Source organism: Chelonia mydas, chromosome 3, assembly GCF_015237465.2.
Source record: "Chelonia mydas isolate rCheMyd1 chromosome 3, rCheMyd1.pri.v2, whole genome shotgun sequence".
NCBI classification, from domain to species: Eukaryota; Metazoa; Chordata; order Testudines; family Cheloniidae; genus Chelonia; species Chelonia mydas.
The window spans coordinates 203,188,950-203,212,113 of record NC_057851.1 but is presented as its reverse complement, the minus strand read 5'-3'; the positions used below and the strand labels follow the sequence as shown (position 1 = coordinate 203,212,113).

At 44.3% G+C, this 23,164-nt stretch overlaps 2 protein-coding genes across 11 annotated transcripts in view; one reads left to right on the top strand and one right to left on the bottom strand.

Moving 5' to 3' along the window:
* The window catches only part of GEMIN6 (gem nuclear organelle associated protein 6), a 16,150-nt gene extending 5,189 nt beyond the window's left edge, over nt 1–10,961 (bottom strand). Inside the window, exons 1-3 of one of the 4 annotated variants that reach the window (XM_037896393.2) lie at nt 10,813–10,961; nt 5,763–5,875; nt 2,316–2,461 (exon numbers count right to left, since the gene is read on the bottom strand). In XM_037896393.2, coding sequence (XP_037752321.1) covers nt 2,316–2,443 — 128 coding nt within the window. In that variant the 5' untranslated portion in view covers nt 2,444–2,461; nt 5,763–5,875; nt 10,813–10,961. Of the gene's footprint in view, nt 1–2,315; nt 2,462–5,613; nt 5,876–10,812 lie in introns of those variants that run through there. The other 3 variants (XM_043544223.1, XM_007058984.4, XM_043544224.1) reach the window with 3 other exon arrangements.
* LOC102940738 (serine/arginine-rich splicing factor 7) lies at nt 7,282–23,164 on the top strand. Of its 7 annotated transcripts, none has more exons than XM_043544222.1 (10): nt 7,287–7,629; nt 13,260–13,440; nt 14,842–15,018; nt 15,860–15,934; nt 16,018–16,119; nt 16,771–16,824; nt 17,030–17,085; nt 20,269–20,313; nt 20,937–20,972; nt 22,818–23,164. In XM_043544222.1, exons 1-10 carry the CDS (start codon nt 7,602–7,604, stop codon nt 22,862–22,864), a joined length of 801 nt encoding a protein of 266 aa, XP_043400157.1. In that variant the 5' UTR covers nt 7,287–7,601; the 3' UTR covers nt 22,865–23,164. The 7 variants fall into 7 exon arrangements, with proteins under 7 accessions (XP_037752314.1, XP_043400157.1, XP_037752317.1 ...); XM_037896387.2 differs by lacking the exon at nt 17,030–17,085 and adding an exon at nt 21,814–21,848 and having other exon boundaries at nt 7,288–7,629; nt 22,818–22,940; XM_037896386.2 differs by lacking the exon at nt 17,030–17,085 and having other exon boundaries at nt 7,282–7,629.

Below are 23,164 nucleotides of genomic sequence, written 5' to 3'. Positions count from 1 at the left end.
CAAATATTTGCACTGTAAAAATGATAAAAGAAATAGTATTTTTCAATTCACCTCATACAAGTATGGTAGTGCAATCTCTTTATCGTGAAAGTGCAACTTACAAATGTAGATTTTTTTGTTGTTACATAACTGCACTCAAAAACAAAACAATGTAAAATTTCAGAGCCTACAAGTCCACTCAGACCTACTTCTTGTATAGCCAATCGCAAAGACAAACAAGTTTGTTTACACTTACAGGAGATAATGCTGCCTGCTTCTAATTTACAATGTCACCAGAAAGTGTAAACAGGTATTTGCATGGCACTTTTGTAGCCGGCATTGTGAGGTATTTACGTGCCAGATATGCTAAATATTTGTATGCCCCTTCATGCTTCAGCCACCATTCCAGAGGACATGCTTCCATGCTGATGATGCTTGTTAAAAAAAAAAAAAAAAAAAAGGTGTTAATTAAATTTGTGACTGAACTCCTTGAGGGAGAACTGTATGTCTCCTGCTCTATTTTACCTGCAGTCTGCCATATATTTCATGCTATAGCAGTCTCAGATGATGACCCGCACATGTTATTCATTTTAAGAACACTTTCATTGCAGATTTCACAAAATGCAAAGAAGATACCAATGTGAGATTTCTAAAGATAGCTACACCACTCGACCCAAGGTTTAAGAATTTGAAGTGCCTTCCAAAATCTGAGAGGGACGAAGTGTGGAGCATGCTTTCAGAAGTCTTAAAAGAGCAACACTCTGATGCAGAAACTACAGAACCCAAACCCCCAAAAGAGAAAATTAACCTTCTACTGGTGGCATCCGACTCAGATAATGAAAATGAACATGTGTCGGTCCACACTGCTTTGGACTGTTACTGAGCAGAACCCGTCATCAGCATGGACGCATGTCCCCTGAATGGTGGTTAAAGCATGAAGGGCATATGAATCTTTAGTGCATCTGGCATGTAAATATCTTGCGACGCTGGCTACAACAGTGCCATGAGAACACCTGTTCTCACTTTCAGGTGACATGGTAAACAAGAAGCAGGCAACATTATCTCCTGCAAATGTAAACAAACTTGTTTGTCTGAGCAAGTAGGACTGAGTGGACTTGCAGGCTCTAACATTTTACATGGTTTTGTTTTTTAGTACATAATTCTACATTTGTAACTTCAACTTTCATGATAAAGAGATTGCACTACAGTACTTGTATTGGGTGAACTGAAAAATACTATTTCTTTTGGGGTTTTTTACAGTGGAAATACTTGTAATCAAAAATATAAAGTGAGCACTGTACACTTTGTATTCTGTGTTGTAACTGAAATCAATACTTGAAAATATAGAATGCATCAAAAAATATTTAAATAAATGGTATTTTATTACTGTTTAATTGCACAATTAATTTAATTGAGATTATTTTTTTAATCCCTTGACAGCCCTAATTATTATTAATCACATTTATTACACTTATGCCTAAGGGCCAACAAAAAATGGGGCCCATTTTGCTAGGAACCATAAAGACACAGAGCAGACGACTTTCAATTCCCAACTAAATAATAATGCAAAGCCCTTATGTTGAATTTATGCATCCTGTCCCCTCTGGTACATTCTCTCTTTAGCTAAAAGACTTTGCTTGGATATAAACATCCCCTTGCAGTGTTTTCAGCCTAAAATCACTTGTGCTAGCCCATGAGAACAGAAAATAAACTGATTTATCTACTTCTATTGTCCAAAATGAATAAATTACAAAAACAAAGCATAGTGTAAAGTTTGATTTTTTTTAATTTGCTTTTAATTATCTTCAGCCCCAACTGTGATCTGCATTGGTGCAAATCAGTTCACCCTATGGATTACAGTATAGAACTGGGGCTTTAGGTGATATTTAGCAGGAAAATAGATTGGTATTTTTAAGATGCTAAGCTCCCTTGTATACTTCCCCTTGGCTCTCTCTTGGATGTGACGAAGGCCAAATGCATACTGTATTTAAAACACAGCACTACACAGAAGCAGTGATGATGTTTTAAGAGTGCTTAAAATGCACAGCAAATTTGGCATGAATCAAGAGCAACCAAGCTCCTGGGTTCCATCTGTTCCCCAAACCTATTAGTCTCTCAAATTAGATAACCCTTTGAAATCATATGAACGATCCTTATGACTCCTAGCATCCCCTTCCTCTTGGCCCTGCTAATTAGCACAGATATAGAATTATGGACCAAAGTCCCAGTGTGCCATTTCTGCTTCAAGCAAGTTTGCTTCAGATTCAGCAGCTTCAGTCTTTCCATATCAGATCACCATTCTCTTTGTTATAAGCAAATAACAACTCTGTACTTACTTTGCAGAAACTGGGTCAATTGTTAAGACCCATCCTTTGTATTCATGTTTCTCAGCAGCTGTGACTTTTACTTCTTTGTTCACATAAGTCTGCCACTCTAAAGGACTCTTCCTCTGCCATTCACTCATATTTCCCACTCACTGAACCTAAAGAGCAATCAGTGTAGTTATTAGCAACAGCAGATGCCCCTACTCCAACCCTTTGCACAGCATTGAGTTTGCCTCCCTTTTCTGTTTAATCAGCTTAGTCACTTCTTACATCATAATTGACTTCTTCATTAAAATAAAAACACTTCCATTTCCTCCCTCATTTGTTGTTTTTAAAGGCACACACAGCTAAAAACACCAAAACCAACACACATATTTCTAGCACACAAAAATGTGTACCTTCTATTGGCACATGTAACCACTGAGATGACTATGTACCTTCTACTATTGGCCCAAGTAACTCTTACCATCACTAAAAAGAACAGGAGTACTTGTGGCACCTTAGAGACTAACACAAGTACTCCTGTTCTTTTTGCGTATACACACTAACACGGCTTCTACTCTGAAATCTTACCATCACGGTCACTGAGAAGAGCAGAAAAAGATTTGTCAGTTTACAGTGGACATCTGAGCACCCTTTGTGCATGGTCACTCTCACTACTGTGGGCAGTGCATTTGCCTTCCAGCCTCATGTGCTAGCTGATGACATGGATGGATGACTTGAGGATTACCTGTTCTGTTCAGCAAAAACAACGAGGAGTCCTTGTGGCACCTTAGAGTCTAACAAATTTATTTGGGCATAAGCTTTCGTGGGCTAGAACCCACTTCATTGGATGCATGGCATGAAAATACAGGAGTAGGTGTAAATACAAAAGAAAGGATGGGGGGTTGCTTTACCAAGCGTGAGGTCAGTCTAATGAGATAAACTACATCAGCCACACCATCAAGGGCTCGTTCACCTGCATATCTACCGATGTGATCTATGCCATCATGTGCCAGCAATGCCCCTCTGCTATGTACATTGGCCAAACCGGACAGTCTCTACGCAACAGACTAAATGGATACAAATCTGATATCAGGAATCATAACATTCAAAAACCAGTAGGAGAACACTTCAATCTCTCTGGTCACTCAATAACAGACCTAAAAGTGGCCATTCTTCAACAAAAAAACTTCAAAAACAGACTCCAACATGAAGCTGCAGAACTGGAATTCATTTCCAAACTAGATACCATCAGATTAGGCCTGAATAGAGACTGGGAATGGTTGGGTCATTTCAAAACCTAAACTTAACTTCCCCAATACTAATTTCTCCCTACTCACACCTTCTTGCCAACTGTCTTGAAGTGGAAAGAGAGTGGCCAATTACAAAGTTATTTTCCCTCCCTTGGTATCCTGCTGTTAATTGATTTAATCTCGGTAAAGCAACCCCCCATCCTTTCATGTATTTATACCAGATCCTTTATTTTCACACCATGCATCCGATGAGTGGGTTCTAGCCCACGAAAGCTTATGCCCAAATAAACGTGTTAGTCTCTAAGGTGCCACAAGGACTCCTCATTGTTTTTGCTGATACAGACTAACACAGCTACCACTCTGAAACCTGTTCTGTTCATTCCCTCTGAAGCACCTGGCACTGGCCACTGTTTGAAGACAGGATACTGGGCTAGATGGACCTTTGGTCTGACCCAGTATGTCTGTTCTTATTACATCATTCCTGTGCCCTGCCATGGGGGGAGCTAAGATACATACTCCTCCCTCAAGCCTTCCCAAAGGCTATTGATCAGTAACAGCAGCACAGCTTCTTCTGTTTCTCAGTTTGGGGCAGGAAGGCATCTCCTTTTCCCAGGACCCCACCACGGAACTGAGTGTAGGGTGGAAGGGAGAGAGGAGTGTACAGGGCTGAGTCCAAAAGAGCCAGGAGAAGCCCATTTCTTCATTGCGCAGAGGCAGGGAGCACTGGGAGTCTCTTCCACTTCCTGTCCACTGTATTTGGGGGGAGGAAAGCACCAGCAGGCAGGGAGAATCCTTCACTTCCTAGACCCCTCTGCATGGATCATGGAACCTGCAGTTCACCCTCAGCTTTTCTAAACCATTGTTCTATTAAAACATAAGAACGGACATACTGGGTCTGACCAAAGATCCATCTAGCCCAGGATCCTGTCTTCTGACAGTGGCCAATGTCAGATGCCCCAGAGGGAATGAACAGAACAGGGCAATTATCGAGTGATCCATCCCCTGCCGCCCATTCCCAGCTTCTGGCAAACAGAGGCTAGGGACACCATCCCTGCCCATGCTGGCTAATAGCCATTGATGGACCTATCCTCCATTAATTTATCTAGTTCTTTTTTGAACCCTGTTATATTTTTGGCCTTCACAACACCCTCTGGAAAAGAGTTCCACAGGTTGACTGTGTGTTGTGTGAAGAAACACTTCCTTTTGTTTGTTTTAAACCTGCTGCCTATTAATTTCTTTTGGTGACCCCTAGTTCTTGTGTTATGAGGAGTACATAACACATCCTTATTTACTTTCTCCACACCAGTCATGATTTTGTAGACCTCCATCATACTCCCCATTAGTCATCTCTTTTCCAAGCTGAAAAGTCTTATTAATCTCTCCTCATATGGAAGCCGTTCCATACCCCTAATAATTCTTGTTGCCCTTTTCTGAACCTTTTCCAATTCCAATATATCTTTTTTGAGATGGGTGACCACCTCTGCATGTAGTATTCAAGATGTGGGCATACCATAGATTTATATAGAGGCAACATGACATTTTCTGTCTTACTATCTCTCCCTTTCCTAATGATGCCCGTTATCCAGCATGTAGAGTGCAGAGCCCCACTCAGGATTTGTACTTGATGCTGTACAAATACAGAGGAAGAAATTGTCCCTGCCCTACAATCTACGTTTACAATCTAAGGCCCCCAGTCTCGCAAAGACATTTGTTTTTAACTTTAGGCAGACGCTATATTCAATAGGACTATTCAAAACTAAGCCAGTGTGGAATTGTTTACAGGATCCCGGCCTATTAATGTCTCTACACTGCACATTCTCATGGTTGCAAAGTGTCCTTGCTATTCTGCTCTGTTCATGCACTCATGCTCATTTAAACCAAGCTTGTTTCCATGAGCCTGCTCGCCACCACAGGCCAACAGAAAAAGCAGACTGTCTGAGATCCCTGCTCAAATCTTTATTGGCACTGAATTGCGCTTCCTGCAGTAGACAGCCAAGATGATCTAGGCCAGTGTACTCTGCAGCACTAAAAACCCCTTGAAACCACCCAGACAGCCACGCTTTTGTTTCACTTACATGCAACAGTGCCGAAGCGAAGAGCTGGCTCACACTCACACGCTCCCGTTTGATAGACTGTCAGCCAGCAGCCTTCGCCTCCAGCAACACCATCCCCGCGCCCGGAAACGCATGGCCAACCGTGAACCCAGCACGCTTTGCTCACAGACCTCATTTCCTGGCCCCAGAAGACCCTGTTCTGTAGTTTTCCAGCGATCCTCTGAGAGTACTCTCGCTTTCCTATTGCTACCGGTGTTGCGTTGTTGGAGTAGCTCACGTGCTTCTGTTAGCTCATATGCAATTGAAAATTTAATAAATTACAGGGATTTGTATAAAATAGTAACGTGCTCAGCATCTGCCTTCCTAAAAAACTCCACGCATTCCAGCCCCCTGGGATTTTTTCAACTGTAAATTTCGGTTTCAACAGCTTGGAAACAACGTTTGGCTACAAAACCGTATCTCACAAAAACATGCATATATTTGGGATGTTTTACAAAATGGATTGGATGCATATTACCAATAAACGGGGGGTGGGGCTGCATGAAATATATTTAAATCATGATGCTTTTTATTTCCAATTTCCGTGACATTTAAAGGAAACCCAATATTTTTAGGTGTAGACAGTGTTGCCAACCCAGAATATTAACAAATCACAAGTCAAGGCCAGAAAAAGCATTAGTTTGGCTTAATAATCATGAGTTTTGGGGGTTTTTAAAGTTATCTCAGTATTTTTATCTCAATAAAAATTACCTATTTTATTGAGATCTACTCATGAAAAGGGCTATATAAGAGCTAGATGATATTGTTTGCTTTCTGCATATGGGTCACATTTACAAACGTTTCTCTGTAACTATGAGAGCTAGACGCACGCTTTTTTTTTTTTTTAATTAAAAAGCTGAGATTCTTCCCTAATCACCTGCCTCCAGGAGCTGGGTATTTAAGGAAAACCTCAAATATTATGAGCAGCAATACTGAATATGGTACTTGATTTTTGACGGGAAGTCAATCATTATTCTCTCTCAATTTCTGTGTGTCTGAATAAGATGTGAGTTCCCAGCAGCGTGCACAGGAATAAAAAATGTCTGTGCTCCCCGTGGCCGGAGCCCAGAGGAGATAGCTCTCCCTCCCTCCTCTCACAGCTCTGGAGGAGCTGTCATTTCCTGCCCTTGCTCTGCAGCCCCAGGCCGGAGGAGGATGCTCTCCCCTGCCCCAGAGTTCTGTGCCCCTGACTGGGGGGGGCGGGGGGCGGGAGGGGGCTGTGCCCCTGCTTACCCCCCCCCCCCATGCACACTCCTGTTTTGGTATGGTTAGGACCGTCACTTCCCAGACAAGGTCCTGAAAACATGCACGTGCTTAACTTTACAGCCATGAGTGATCCCACAGTATAACCGTCGCTCGGGGGGTGAAACCCCCCGTCCTTAGCGATGCCCTTCAGCCGACCTACCCCTGGAGGTGTGGACGGCAGCAGGCCGAGGGGAGAAGATTATCAAGGCCCAGTAACGTTATATGAGTCACACTAAATGTCACCCCCCAGCTCTGCTGGGGCACTGCCCCACAACCCCGAACCCCGCTCCCGCCCTAGGGAACCGCCCCCTAGGGCTTTAGGCGCAGCCCCTCACCCGCAGGCCCTGGCCGGCCCCGCCCCCGGGGCTATAGGCCCCGCCCCACAACCCCTCCCCCGCTGGACTGGGCCCCGCCCTCTGGGGTTATGGGCCCTGCCCCCAGAGGGGCTCTTCAGGGGCCCGGCCCCCACCCTTGCGGCGCGGCCCGTGACACCCCGGGCCGGAAGTTCCGGGCGCTCGCCCGCCGCCGCCTTCCAGAACAGGCCGGACGGCACGACGGCGCGTTGCTATAGAAACCAAGCGTCCACTTCCCGCTTTGCCTCAGCCGGCGCGCAGAAACGGGCGGGGGGAGTGCCGTGCGCATGCGCGAGCGCAGTCGCTCGCTCAGGGGCTCCCGGCGCATGCGCGCGAACGGCCCGGCGCGGAGCTACGGCCGGAGCCGGGACGATGTCTCGCTACGGGCGCTATGGCGGCGGTAGGTGCCGGGCCGGCTGTGCAGGGGCCGCCCCCGCCTTTCCGCTCCTCGGGGGAGTGGCCTGCGCGGGGCTCGCTGGGGCGGCGCCATTTTGCGCAGGTCGGGCGCGCGCCGGGCCAGGGCCGCGGCTCCCCGCGCGTAGGGGCGGTGCGGGGCCGGGCTGCGGCGGGAGCGCCGGGCTGCGGGAGGGGTGCGGGGGAGCGAAACGGACGCGGCGTCAACAAAGATGGCGGCGCCTCAGAGGGGGGCGGGGACTGTCCGCGAGCGCCGGCGCGCGCAGCGCCTCCCTCTGGCCGCCTCGGCGGGGGAGGGGCGCCCCCGGCTGCCAGGGAGCATGCGCGTGCGAGCCGGGGGGGCTGGGCGCACACGGCTGCAGAGGCGAGTCCCGCAGCGGGGGGGGGGTTAATGATGGGCGCGAGGTAGCTGCAGAGGGGTCCCCCCCCGGCAGGGTTGTACCGCTCAGCACCCGCTGCCCGGGGCTGGATCCTCCCCCCGCCGCAGGGCGGCCCCTGCTGCAGGGAGGTTCGGGTGGAACCTGGGCCTAGTCGATGCCCCCCCCCCCCCCCACCGTGCTAAGGGGGGGGTCCCCTTTTTAGTGTTGGCGAGAAGCCCCCCTCAGCTGGGGGGTCTGCGTAAAGCCGTAGCGCCGGGGTTGAGGGGTGTTCTGCGTGTAAATTCCTGCCTTTCACTTCATTTTAAATGTGACTTACTACTCTGAGCACTGCCTTGACCTGGTGCATATGTCTAAGAGCAAGTAATCATTGCGGAAACTACTAACCCCAATATTTCTAATCACCTCTCACTGTGTCTCCTACAGCCCTGTGTTTGTATGGTGACATTAGCAGTTTGTTCTTTAAAAGAAGCGGGGGGGGGGGGGGGAAGAGAGGGGGAAATTCAGAACTAAGTTTATTCTTTAGGATCCTATGACATCAAGGCTGACAGATTTCCTGGGTTGGTATCAGAGCTTCTTCAGTTTCCTTTAATCCACCCATGGGGATTGCATTCGTCAGGTGCCGTTTTGCCACTTTGTCCAGGACCCTTACGCTTTCTCATATCAACAGTTGTGTGGAACCTGGTTCCACACTATTCACTACAGGCCAGATTTGCAAAGGTTGAAAGCCCCTAGATGCTTTTGAGAATCCCACTACTTGCCTAAATACCTTTTAAAAAAAAAGCCAAACACACTTTGGCCCTCAGGGCACTGTACTATCTTGTATGAAATAATTCTCAAAGGCAAATTTCTGCTTTTTTGAAAGTATACAACCCCAAGGCAGATGATTATTCAAACATCATGAGTCATACACCCACAAAAGTAATGAAATTAAAAATAGGGGTTATTTTAATTTGCCTTTTTGTTTCAGTTATTAGGGTACACTAGTTTTATACTTTTTCCTGTTGCCTCTCCCAAAAAATTCATATCTAGAGCAGTTGTACATTCCTGTAACGTTAAATACAGTTTTGGACATCCAGTAATGAGATTCCCTCCCCCTTACTGAAAAAAGTTCAAAAAATTCCTTATTTCTCCAAGTAATTCCCCATCCTGCAAATGCTGAAATGCACACTTTCCTTGTTATTTCATTTGTTGCATGCATAAATGTTGCTTTTTCTACTGCATTGTTTATACTTCTGATAGCATTTTTTAATTTCATAGCCTTCTGTATGCTACATTTCAGAGATGTTCTTCATTCTGACAATTTTAATGTTCTGCCAGAAATGAAGGCTTTAAAAAAAAAAAAACATTACTCTTTTGTATTGGTTGCCTTTTGGTTAAAATTAGAATGCTGTGTCTCCAGTAGGTTTTTGGAGAGGATAGCTAATCCCTGTTTAAAAAAAACCCTAAAACCCCAAACTTAAAAACCCACATTCTTAACAATGAGGGTACAGACTTTGATTCTGGCTAGGCTGTTAAATTAAACATTCATAGCGTGACAGATACCGATTGTGTGGCTAGTTCTGCTTCTTTGCCATCAGAGGTACTTGTGTCTATATGTCTTCAGCTCTCCATGTGTGTGGGTGTCATGGAAAACCAGATAATTCCTTTAGTTCAAAATGCTTTAATAGTTTCCCTTAATAAAAGCCAATAAGGCAAATTGAGGCAATGTCTAGAGGGTGTGAAATTAATGTGTATATATATACACACACACACACACCCCCCCCCGTGTGGATGTTTTCCACTCAAAAGTAAAGTGGCCAGTGTTAACTGTCGCAATCAAAGATGCTTGCAGGTGTCCTTCCCCAACAAGCTATTAATAATCAGACCGTTGGCTGGTTTTGAATAGTTAAAATTTGAACCAGTCCAGGTTTAGCCACATTTTGTATCCAAAGAGTAGGCATGTAGTACTGGTCTTAGTTTACAGAAAAGCCTTTACACTATTTCAGTGGTATCAATTTAAGTCTGATAAGCCACTTACTTAAATTTTAACCTTAACGTTTCAGGTGACCTTGCTCTTCCTTTCTGTCCTGTGCTGATCAGGACATCTTTCATGAGCTGGAGAATGAAGGGCTGATAGCATCGTGCTAGATGATGCTGTGCATGCAGAGAGTGGTGGCATACGTGTACAGTGATTCCATCTCTGAGCAATGGATGTAAAGTGGTGGTACTCTTATCCCATTAGAATTAGCCAATTGGTTCACATGTTTGGTGCTTTAACTGTGAAGATTCCTCTTTAATTTCTGCCTCTACCTGCTTGCTATCCCACTATAAACCATATCTTATCCCAGGAAAGTTTTCAACAATACTGCATACATATGCAAATGTCTTTCATTAATATTACCATCATAATGTGTCTATTACTGTGATTACCCTCATCCCTTTGTGGGTCAGTATGATATTTTTGTTGCATCCGTTCAGCTAACTTAAAACATAGATGTTGTGTCTTAGCACCTGTACAGAATGCAGAGTTGATCACCTGGCCAGAATCATCCTTAAATAGAGTGGAAGCGTAAGGGATTGGAGGTTGTCTTATAGCACCCTCTTCCAGTTGGGTGTAGACTTGCTCAGATAGCCCCTTCCCTGGGGGAATTCTGCCTGGAACCATCTCAGAGCCCAGGGAGGTAGTTTCTAGCAGAGTTAGTTGTGGTTTCTTTCTGTTATTTCAAATCTCCTCAACAAAACAAGATCTAAACTTCAAGTCTATCCCTCACACCCATAAGTTCTTCAACCCAAAAGTTCCTGGTTCTTACCTCAGAGCCTTTGTGATAAAAGGATTTACCCACAGTTTGCCTTCTATCCACTTGTTCCTTAGCATAGCTGCTCTAGCCTCTGGCTGGTATTACAGCTCCTCTGTGCCAGTTCCTGCTCTTCCTTTTATGAGGATCAACCAGTTAAGCCACAGGTGTTTTTCCCAGGTGCAGCGAGTGGGGCTAATCAGCCAGCTGCTGGCCTCCAATTTGTCAAGGTCCTTTTGAATTCTACTCCTGTTCTCCAAAGTGCTGGCAACCCCTCCCAGTTTGCTGTCATCAGCACATTTTATGAGCATAATCTCCAATTCATTATCCAAGTAATTAAGGAAAATATTGAATAGTACTGGACCCAGGATTGACCTTTGCAAGTCCACACTAGATATACCCTCCCAATTTGACCATTGATAATTATCCTTTGAGTATCATCTTTAACCTTTTATGCCCTTGCCTTATAGTAGTTTCATTTAGAACATATTTCCCTAGTTTTCTTATGAGAATGTCGTGTGGGACTGTGTCAGAAGCCTTACTAAAATCAAGATATATCACATCTACTGCTTCCCCCCATCCAGTTAGACAGTAATCCTACCAGAGAAGGAAATCAGGTTTATTTGGCATGATTTGTTCTTGATAGGTCCATGGTGGCTATTCCTTATAACTCCCTATATCCTCTAGGTTTTAACCAACTGACTGTTTAATAATTTTTTCCAGTATCTTTCTCGGTATCAAAGTTCAGCTGACTGGCCTGTAATTCCTGGGTCCTCTTTTTCCTCTATAAAGAGATTCACAAAGATTTAGATGCCTATGTCCCAATTTTAAGTTCCACTGAAATTCCCAAAAATCTCGCCAAACCCTTTAAGCACTCAGTTTTTATATTCTAAGGGTAAAAGTTCCTTAGGTGCCTAAGTGTCTACCTTTAAGCATGCACACTGCTGCCTTACTCTAGGCATCTGGATACCTATATCCCACCCAAGCCGCAGAGCAATTCACAAACCAGGGAAGATGGTGGGAGGCAATGCTTATTTTGCATGTGGGCCTGATCCTGTGGTTGTGCTCAGAGGCTGCCTACTAGATGTGGTTACCATTTACCTTATCACTTCTAGCCTAGTGGTTAGTACACTTGCCTGGGATGTGGGGTACCCAAGTTCATTTTCCCTTAGGCAGAAGGGAGGAAAAATTATTTGAACAGTGTTTCCCACATCTCAGCTGAGTGCTCTAACCAGGTAGTTCTCAACCAGGGGGTATACTCATCTAGGTATTTGCCTAGTTTTACAACAGGCCACAGAAAAAGCACTAGTGAAGTCAGTGCAAACTAAAATTTCATACAGACAATGACTTGTTTATACTGCTTTATACACTGAAATGTAAGGACAATATTTATATTCCAGTTGATTTATTTTATAATTATATGGTAAAAATGAGAAAGTCAGCACTATTTCAGTAATAGTGAGCTGTGATACTTTTGTATTTTTATTTGATTTTTGTAGGCAAATAATTTTTAAGTGAGGTGAAACTTGGGGATACACAAGACAAATCAGATGCCTGAAAGGAGTACAGTTGTCTGGAAAGGTTGAAAGCCACTGCTCTAATCCCTGATCATGCCGCCTTCTTTGTGTCTGTAGTAATTTGCCCCACCCCACCCCTGCCACACTAGTATATATACCAATTTTTAAAACATCATCATGCAACTCTCACTAAATATTAAAAACAGTATGGCATCGATTCAGACAGAGCCATGGAAGTATATAGTAGTGTAAATTTTAAGTGAGATACTGCTTACTTGCATCACACTGTTGTTACTAATGTGATAGGTGCACCTGTTTTTTGGAGCAGAACAATTCCATCCTGGGTTGGACACTTGAGACAACTCTCTGGAGATCCCCTTCTACCTTCAGTTAAATGTGCACACCCCATCGTAGCAAACAGATTAATGTACAGATGGCAACAACTTTGGATAATGCTGTGCAAGCTAAACAGAAATCTGTCAAGCGCACAGCGCCATCTAGAGTCAAGGGCACAGCGCCGTCTGAGGACCTGACATGTCTGGAGGAATCCGCTTTGCTAGTTGTTCATTGCTGTGGGTAAAATGTGTGCAGTTATTTTTTTCCCTCTAAAGCATCTCAACCCCCCATACCCCCAAATACATTCTGCGCCCACCAGTTTGACGGGGACGGGGAAGGTGAGAGGTAGAAAGTTGTGATGGGTCTACCCCATCTGTCATAATTTGCTACCTGGGATGGGAGTATGGGAAGGTCAGAGGCAGCAAATTGTGACAGGGCAGCAAAAAGAACACCTAGATGTTAGTAACTTCTGCCAGTAGCAAATTGTCATGATAGCAGTTTGTAACTTTACACCAGCCGCCTTGCTCAACTGGGGCGACCCTGCAGGTCTTGGGGGAGGGCGGGAAAGGGCTACTCAGTTACTCAGCGATTGTGTGATTGCTCTTGCAGAGACCAAGGTGTACGTGGGGAACCTGGGCACTGGGGCCGGGAAGGGAGAACTGGAGCGAGCCTTCAGCTACTATGGCCCCCTGCGCACGGTGTGGATCGCGCGGAACCCGCCGGGCTTCGCCTTCGTGGAGTTTGAAGATCCAAGAGATGCTGAAGATGCAGTTCGAGGTTTGGATGGAAAGTACGAATGTGTTGTATTTCTGGTGGCCTTAACGTCTTACTAAGGATATGTCTGAACTGTAAGTGCTACAGCAGCATTGCCGCTGCCCCACTGTAGTGTAGACACTTGCTACAGCAGTGATGGAAACAGTATCTCCATCACTGTAGTAAATCCAGCACTTGAGAGACAAGGACGGTAGAATTCTTCCATAAACCTCATGGTGTCTACTAGGGATGTAAATATCATTTTAAAAAATACCCGTTTAAGCTACTAAAAATTTTATCGGTTAACTGTTTAATATTTTACATCCCCAGTTCGCACCCCGTCATATTCCCCCCCTCCCCGCCCCACGCACTGTCATGGTGATGGGAGGTGGGGGGAGAGGGAGAGACCATCACGTGATCTGGGAGTCTTATGGTGGCAGGGAGAACCTGTCAAGTGACTGGGAGGTGTCATGGCAACACCAGTCTCCCCTCTCACGTGGTCTGGTCTCCCTTGGTGCATTGCGGGACTTTGGCTAGTTCCGGTCATGTGCCCCTTGTTCCCAGCTTCCTGGCCAAGCCAGGAGGTGGTGAGAACTCCCTAGTAGCGGCACTGCCAGACTTAGTGCCCAGTGCCACCTGCCCCCTCAGCCCGCCGCACCCACATCACGTGGCAGCAGTGAGCGGCGCCCTGAGTAGCCGCCCACACAGTAGGGGTCTGGACGGTGTCCAGGGGCTCGGCATAGTCTCCCGAGATGGTGAGGGGTCTCTCGAGGGGCTGGACCAGCGGGGGGTGGCGGCTGCTCCCCAGGCAGGGGGCCCATGTTTGTGGGGAAGAGCATGTGCGCGGCTGGGGTGGCTGTGCTGGCTCCTGGCGGGGAGTGAGGCACCCAACCCTGGGAACCGGCATTGATAGCCCGAGAGCACAACGCGGTCCATCCGCCCCCGCTCCCTGCTGTTCTGGGCTCTCGAGCCATCACCGTGCAAGGGCAGCCTGCCTTGTCCTGCCTGGCCGCTGCCACTGAGTGGGGAGCAGGATGAGGATAGGGAAGAGGCGGATTTGTTAATGCATATGGTGTGCTCGCACGTGGGGGCAGGGGCAATCTGTTTTAAATGTAAACTGCAATATAGTAACGGTAAGACTAATACTTATTGGTTAACCATTTGATCGTTCAATATTTTACATCCCTAGTGTCTACAACAGGGCTTGTGTAGGCTTAACTACATCTCTCAGGTGAGAATTTTTCAGAACCCTGAGTGACATAACTAGGTTGACCAAAGCGTTAGATGTAGACCAGACCTTAAAAGATGTAGCTCTTTTACAGAAATGGGATTCTCAAATTTTAGTGATTCTTTAGAGATTGGCTTTCTTATTTAATAGGCATTAGATAAGGAAAAATACCAGATTATTAATTGATATTTTGCATATATCAAATTACAGGGTGATTTGTGGCTCCAGAGTGAGAGTTGAGCTGTCAACAGGCATGCCCCGTCGCTCCCGCTACGATAGACCTCCCGCGCGGCGACCATTTGATCCTAATGACCGATGTTATGAATGTGGCGAGAAAGGCCATTATGCTTATGACTGTCATCGCTATAGTCGTCGACGGAGGAGCAGGTATGTGTGTGAAAGGAGTGATTGGTTCTTTTCACCAGTTACTGGTGTAGTCATTAGCCAAGGAGAGAATGTTATGCCAGTTTAATTTAACTTTAATGCTGTAATTATACAGGTATATATTACAATTTGTTATTTCATATAAATGTTAATATATTAATAATCAACCTGGTCAAAACCTTTCAGGTTTCTTCGTTTGAGTCAGTCGCCTTGATTCAGAATGTCACGAGCCTTAAGATATCATGCTGAGGCGCCTTGCAAAATCCGACAATTAAGATCCTCCTAGACCTTGAGGTGATCAGCATAAGAGGCCAGATCCCCTCGAGCCATCTACACCTAGCTTCACCATATTCTTTAAAGGGCAGAAAATTTGGCTTTCAATTGGGGCCCCCCCCCCCTCCGGTTTAGAAAGAGGAACACCAGATTGACCACATTCCCACCTAGAAAAATCTTCTTGCGTCAATCAAGCCTCACCCTGGCTCATTTGGCTGTCAGTTTGATCGTCGTTAGATTGAAGAGAACACCTAGATGCAGCGATCGGCTATAGATACTTCTAGATCGTCTAGATCTGCTAGACCTTGGGCCAAAGAGGGTCGACCTGCAAACTTGCAAGGTTTATTTTAAATACACATTACAGTGTTTTATATTATAATGTAATTCTAAATGTAATTCAGCTTAACATCTTTTCTAGGTAGTAAAAATACTCAAAACGAATAGGCCCTGAGTTTTTCCAACTGACAGACACTAATTTTTAGTTGTCTGAAATTTTGACTTCAGCAGAGGCTCAAGTGCACTAATGGCTAAAGTTCTTTTCTAATACTTATTTTTTCTAACCTAACATTAGGTCACGGTCTAGATCTCATTCAAGGTCCAGAGGAAGAAGGTATTCTCGGTCACGCAGCCGAAGCCGTGGTAGGAGGTGCGTTTCAGACTGTCTTGTGCTTCCCTTTTTTAAGAGAAATCAAACATTGCATAATTATATTTTTAAATTTTTCCCTGCAGGTCCAGGTCAGCTTCCCTTCGCAGATCCAGATCTGTCTCTCCTCGTAGATCTAGGTCAGCCTCACCCCGCAGGTCCCGGTCGGGTTCTTTAAAAAGATCAAGGTAATTGTTGTTATGCACAATGATTACCAGATAATGTTTTTATTGAGGTGGTAGATTCAGAACATATTTGTGGGAAGTGTAACTTTACGTGTTTGCAGAGCAGACTCTTTGAAAAGGGCCTGACAACCCTCAAGACCGAACTATAATTCCTTTAAAAGGGCTATTGGGGAATACATTAACTATAGTTCCTCTTGAACTAAAGTAGATAGTGTAAAAATAGTTTTCTGAGGGCTTGTTTACACAGAGCAGAAATGTGCACTACTGTGATGTGACCTCTAAAGAGCATTAATATGTTTGTGCGGTAATTGCTCTGGGTAGACCCTGCTGGTGCGTACTAAAGGTTCCCTGGTGTGCTTTAACATAGTGCTGTTTCAAACAAAAACAGGGGCTACACAGACAAATTAATGTGCAGCACATTACCCCACCATTTAGGCAAGCACTGAGCTTTTGGGACTACATGGTTAAACCTATAGCCTTATTCTGTGTAATCTAGGTGTCTGTTCTGATTGTCCTATGCACCCTGTAGGTCCTGTGATCTTGACAGTTACCTTAGCACCAATCGGCAACAAGGCTACTTTGATAGGCGACTTTAATACTTAATACTTTCTCCTGGAGCTTGGTTGGTTTTTATTAGTTTCTTTTCAAACTTAGATCTAGATCCAGATCACGATCAAGATCCAGGTCCGTTACATGGCCAAGAAGCAGGTAAGATCTTTGACAGAATTGATTAAAGCAACTAACTAATAGCTGCAGCTGAATTAACTTGTGGTCAAATGCATTAGTTTTTTTCAATTCTAAGTAAATGCTGGGTGCTGTCTAAACTGCTTTTCCAGCAAGTTTGGGGTATGAAGTATTCTAAAATTGTACATCATAGTCTTATTTATAATATATTTTATTACTTTACCTGCAGTTTTACAGGACACCTTAGGTCTAGAGCTGTGATGATGAACAATAGGCAAACCTTCGGTACATAAACCAGTTTTGACTAATATGCATGTATGCCAGTTAATATGTATGAGAAACACATAAGTCACCTAAAACTGAAGTAAGTCCTAGTACTTAAATGCACCTTGCCCATTTGAGATCATAATTCCTTCCTGCTTCTAACCTGCAGGAAGTCAAAGTGTACTGTTGTGCTACTCCTTAAAGCATTCCTCTCCCAAGGGTTCTCCATGCCAGATTCTCGGTATTCTGTAGCATCCTGGGTATGTGTCTGGGACAAGTGCATGAAAGACTCACTAGTGCCCAAATTCCTGGTTACTGCTGATTCAGACTGTCTGAATGCTGATCTCTGAACGGTACAGGGCAGCAAGAGTCAGTTGTGGTAGCTGAATTAGATTAAAAGGTGGCATAATAGTGTGGAGGATTGTTTTGTACAGAACGGATCATAGGAATTAAATGTCTCAAACCAGATTTAAAGAATTGTGTGTAAAATGTTTCATGCCTGAGTTCTCATTCATACTTCTGTAATGAGTAGGTCTAAGCTGCAGTCCGTGCATGGGTGTGCGATGGACAGCAAAGCTGGCATTCGTGGACCAGGTCTCCTGCTGTCTGTTATGTAAAGATAGAATTAAAATTTGGGATTATGGATGATGCTGTTCCATTCTCTGCTCTTGACTACATCCGTTGGTTTTGCTCCCTCTCTCGAAGGGCTGCAGAATTAAAGAAGAGCTCTCTCCTAGCTGCATCTCTTCCATTTCTTCTACCAGCAACAGTAGTTCCTGCTGTTTGGGGTGGGGTTGTGGGGCATGCCTAGAGAAAGTAAAGGAAGCAGCACCTAGAGGGAGTAGGTGGGACAGCCCCCTGCCTCGAGGGGAGGAAGAACGTGGTACTGGTGATGGCAAGAGACAGGATCTCTGTTACAAGTGGGAGAGAGGGTGAGAACTTTCTTGGGGAAGGGGAGGATGAAGAGGAGGGGAAGCCCTGCTTGGTAGTGGGGCAGGAGAGGTGAATCCTAACTGGAAGGACCAAAGGAGGAGGCGGTGGATAAGAGAGGAGAAATACTGACATGGGTGCAGTAAGATGCAGGAGGAAGTGAGGTGAGAAGCCCTGCCTAGTGTGGGGGAGGCTGGAGGGAGGAGAAGTGTGGTGTGCTTTCTCTTGCTGCTAAGGTGGGCTCTTTCTACCTGTTACCTCATAAGTGCCACAGTGAGCCTTAACATTTGTTCCTCTAAGTTCACTTCTCCACTTGGCCATTCTTTTCATCTTCTTTGAATCTGCCCAGACTTTAATTGGCATATGCCAGTGATGTGCGGAGAACTAATCAAGCTCAATTTACGTGTCAGCGAGGGAGACTCTTGAATAACCCTGCGTACCATTGTCTACTGAATTTTAGCACTGGGATTGTGTTCTTGGATTCAGCAGTTTGTTCTCAGATGAAGGGATTACACCTAGAATTCCCATTTTAACATTAAACTTATTCACAGCATACCTGTTTCACTGTAAGTGTGCAGTTAAGTGGCCATTTCAGGACTCGAGTTACTGAAAAGTAGTGAAGCATTGATATTGTTCACTGTGCATGGTTTCAGAATATTCATTATTAGACTTTCAAGTAAGCAGACGATTCTCATGGCTTCTTTACAGAAGAACAAAGGGAAGGCTTGGCATTAGAGCTATAAAAGTTCTAGAACCAGTTAAACATTCTCATCCTGCTGCTAGTTTTAAAATGTCACAAAATCACACAGCAGCTTTTTTCTGATCGTGGTTATATTAAGGAGGCACTGCTCTCATGCTAATTCTTGTTGTTGAAAGGTTTTCTGAGCAAAGAAAATGGCACAAGTGTTGGCATACCGCAGAAATAGTTGGGGGGAATCAAACACAAATGAATATGAGTGAGCAACTTATATCTGCCTTGAAAACATGCTGGTATACTTCATTATGTGAGTATTGATGCATGCTCCTGGGAATGGTCAGCAGTCACTGCAAGATGTGCATCACATGAGATGGAATGCAGAAACTAACTGCTGACACTACTGGGAATTGCTATAAGTAAAGAATATCAGTGCCCTGTTTCAAGGTTTCTGCTTCTGAAAATACCTGGAAGTGCAACCCTAGTAAAGTTCAGAGTATGGTTTATTGTAGCAGGCTTCATGCATTATCTTCATAAACTAATTGGCCACATGAGTGAAATTTCATTGTCTTGTGTGTCAAGAAAGTCTATGCAAAAGCAATTGAGCAACACTTGGTGTGGTGAAGCTGGTAAGGAAGGAAGGTTGTGAATTTCTTGATCATAGTGACTTTAGATGATTGAGAGCTCTAGATTCTTACAAGAATTAATATTAGGACTGAGGTACAGCATTGTCACTTGGCCAAGGCAGTATTTGTTTCAAAGAAACCAAGTTCTTGGTTCAGAAAGGACATTAAGGGATGCAGTGGTTGAATGACTTGATGTGTTCTTCTGACTGAACTCAATGTAATAGTTCAAGGTTTACCTAAACATAGTGATCGCAATCCTGACAACATCAAAGCTTATGAAATGCTGAAATAGTTGAGGAAAGGCTTGAATACTGGAAAACTAAAATACTATTTGTTGATTAAACTATCTAGAAAATGGAAATTAATCTACTTTTATGGACAACATTGGTAACATTGAGGTGCACTTCAAACTTGTTCCAATGTAGCTGACACCTTTGGAAGTCTTTTCAGAACAGTTAACTTTTCATAGCTAGAAAACATGTCATACTTTCAGCAGACACTTTTAACCAAGGTTGAAGATTTCAAGTGGTGAAGGTGTTAACATTGAAATGATGATGGTTGAGTTGCAGGAGAGTACTGTCTGGAAAACAGCTTGGCTTTTAGGTGGAAGATCCCAATGGAATCTTGCCAGTCTGGAATACAGCACTCAATTGTTTTTGTGAAAATACTAGTCATAGCTTCGATTGGACAATGTGCTCATATGAACTGTCTCAAGTAATATCTAGAAGAGGTTGATGAATGATGACTGCGACATGAGTGGCACTGAATTAAAAGCTGTCTTCTGAAACTTAACTGCAAAAGCCCCCCACACGGATGGATTTCTGCCTGTTGGGTACTAGCCCTCCACAGTTTTCTTGGCAGGTGGCATGAATTTCATTATCACTGGTTTAGGTAACGTCACTGTACATGCATCCCACTTGTGCCTTGCTGAGCCTTATTTCTCTCCCATTGTAGGTCTGGGTCCCATGGTAGATCTAAATCTGGCTCACCTGCTAAAAGGTGAGCATGTAATGCTGAAACCTGCACTAGACCTTTTAGTAGTCAGTATTGCTTCGTCATGATTCACAAAGCCCTTTGCTTGGACCAATATTTCACTTGTATTTGAAGGATGTTATTGCTTAGTTTTAATAGTTGGGATTTTTACTTCAAAGGTCATGAATATTTAGTGAGTTTTCTATTTCAAACATAACTGTGGCTAGAAAATATTTTCTTTGCAGGTGTCTGTGGGGGAAGGCAGGGAAATTTCCCTAGCCCATCTTTTTGTTTTAACCATTTCGTTTCCACCACAGTACTGATTCCTCTTACTTCAACTTGTTCCTCTTCTCCACCCCTGTATCACGGAATTGTTGTGACAGTTAAGAAAAATTGTTCTTAAAACACCTAAAAGGGTTTGCTGCAAAGTCATATCTAGCTCCAGCTCTAGTAGGGATGGTGGGGATTAATTTGATGCCCCTACAAATCCTTGTAAAAGATTTTGGACGTGTTGTCAGTGATACCTATATAAAATGCTGACTAAGGTTCTGGAGATTTTCTCACTATTTTTAAGTATAGGAGAAATTGTTTTGTTATAATGTAATGTAACTTTATTAAGTTGTCACTTAGTATTTCTTTCTGTTTTGCAGCCGATCAAAGTCCAGATCCCCCTCTCCAAAGAGAAGGTAAGTTGAAACTTGCTGCTAAAGACTGCTGGGTGTAGCACATATGACAGTGTTAGTCCTGTCATCACTACTGAAAAGTCAGCATTTGCCAACACTGAAGTTACGGGAACTTTTTCCTTTACTTAACTGTAAGCACTAAAAGGAATATTTTGGAGAGACTGGGCTTCCTTAATGCGTATGACACTGATTACTAAAATGAGGCGCCCAGAAGTAAACTGCTCAGAGGAAAGTGGGAACACGGTGCACTACGAAGAGCTTGTCTTGGGCTATTTCTGTTGGACTTCCATCCTCTGTAAAGGTTTCATTGAACTGAGATCCATGCAAGAGGATAAGCAAAAACACATGAAACCTATGGGAAAATAGTCACAGGGAGAATCCATTTTAAACAGTCTGTTTAGAAACTCCAGTGACTGTAATGAGACTAACTTCTTTTGTAGAAGGTGCAATGGACTACTTTTGGCTTAAGGTTAAACCTTTTTCAGAAGGACTGAACCCAGTTTCTCAAGGGATGTTTGTAGCCAGAGGAAAAATCTGAATAATACTAAGAATAGTGGGAAATGGAAATGGCTCAGAGTAAAGCTGGAAACAGATTAAATGTGTGAAACAAAACATAAACTACAGACTTCTTGTAACAAACACCCATCCGGCTGAATGGAGTCAAGCTGCTGTCATCCTTGCTGCTGGCTCTATTTTAACAAATAGCTGCGCAGTCTGCTGTTCCTACATGGTACGAGCAGGATAAAATTCTCTACATTTCCCTTTTGTAGCCCAGATTGGTTCTTATTTGAACTTCTGTATGTTTTTATGTAATTAATCACTAGCCTTGTTTTTTCAATTTTAGTCTGAGCCATTTATAACCATTCTCCATTAACTCGGGTAAGTATGCTCTGCTGAACACTTGGAGACCGCTCTTCCAAGCTTGGTAAAAATCTCCTGAGGGAAGGAGTGCATGGGAACGGGAGTCGCTTGTAACATGCCACACTGAGACCTTGTTTGTAGCCTTCCTTTTCCTCCTTACTCTGTTCTTTTCCTGCTATTCTTTTGGACACTTTAGAAATGACTGTCAAATCTTGAAGATGCATTGTTTATTAATTAAAAACTTTAAAATGCTACCAATGACTCTATAGCAAACTTGAAATTTCTTACATCCTTGAGGGTATGGTCTAACAGTGTATGTATGCAAGGTCTGTTTTAAAAGTACACCTCTACCTCAATATAACGCGACCCGATATAACACAAATTCGGATATAACGCGGTAAAGCAGCGCTCAGGGCGGTGGGGTTGCACGCTCTGGTGGATCAGCACGTCCACTTGTCTGGCTCCGACACGCTCCTCTGAGCGGCGTGTTAAGGGTGCTGGGCCGAGGCCGAGGGGTTGGATAAGGGGCAGAGAGTATTGGGGGGCAGTTAGGGGACAGGGAGCGGGGGGGTTGGATGGTTCTGGGGGCAGGGCGGTCAGGGGACGAGGAACAGGGGCGTTGGAGTCCCGGGGGCCTGTCAGGGGATGGGGTGTTGATAGGGGGTGGGACAGTTAGGGGACAGGGAGCGGGGGGGTTGGATGGGGCGGGGGTTCTGAGGAGTCAGTCAGGGGGCGGGAAGTGACTATTAATGGAAATGCTCGAGGCCAAAGCAAGTTCGATATAACACGGTTTCACCTATAACGCGGTAAGGTTTTTTGGCTCCCGAGGACCGCGTTATATCGGGGTAGAGGTATAAAACTAACTCGCTAAGCTGATCAGTGCTGGGAGGAAAGGGCTTTCTGGGTATGGTGGGCGGTGTTGAATCTGCAGTTCCAGATGAATATTGAAGTTACTCCAACTGACTCCTGTTTTCTTTTCACTTTCAGTCGTTCACCGTCAGGAAGCCCTCGAAGAAGGAGTGCAAGTCCTGTAAGAATGGACTGAAATTTCAAAGTTAACCTTCTGGGAAGAACGTTATTTTGTTTACATTATTATAAGGGATTTTGTGGTGTCTTTGATGTAAATGGTAAGGGCTTAGTTCTAGAAGGGTATTTCAATCTGATTATTGGCATGGATCTTGATCTTTTAAATTCTGCAAAGTCACATCAGTAGACTAGTGCACAACTTGTTTTGTTGTATGTATTAACATCCTGTGATCTGAAAATGTGGGGCTCTTTTATTGACAAGTTTTTTTATTGAGGCATTGAAATAAAATGTGTATTTCTAACTAAAA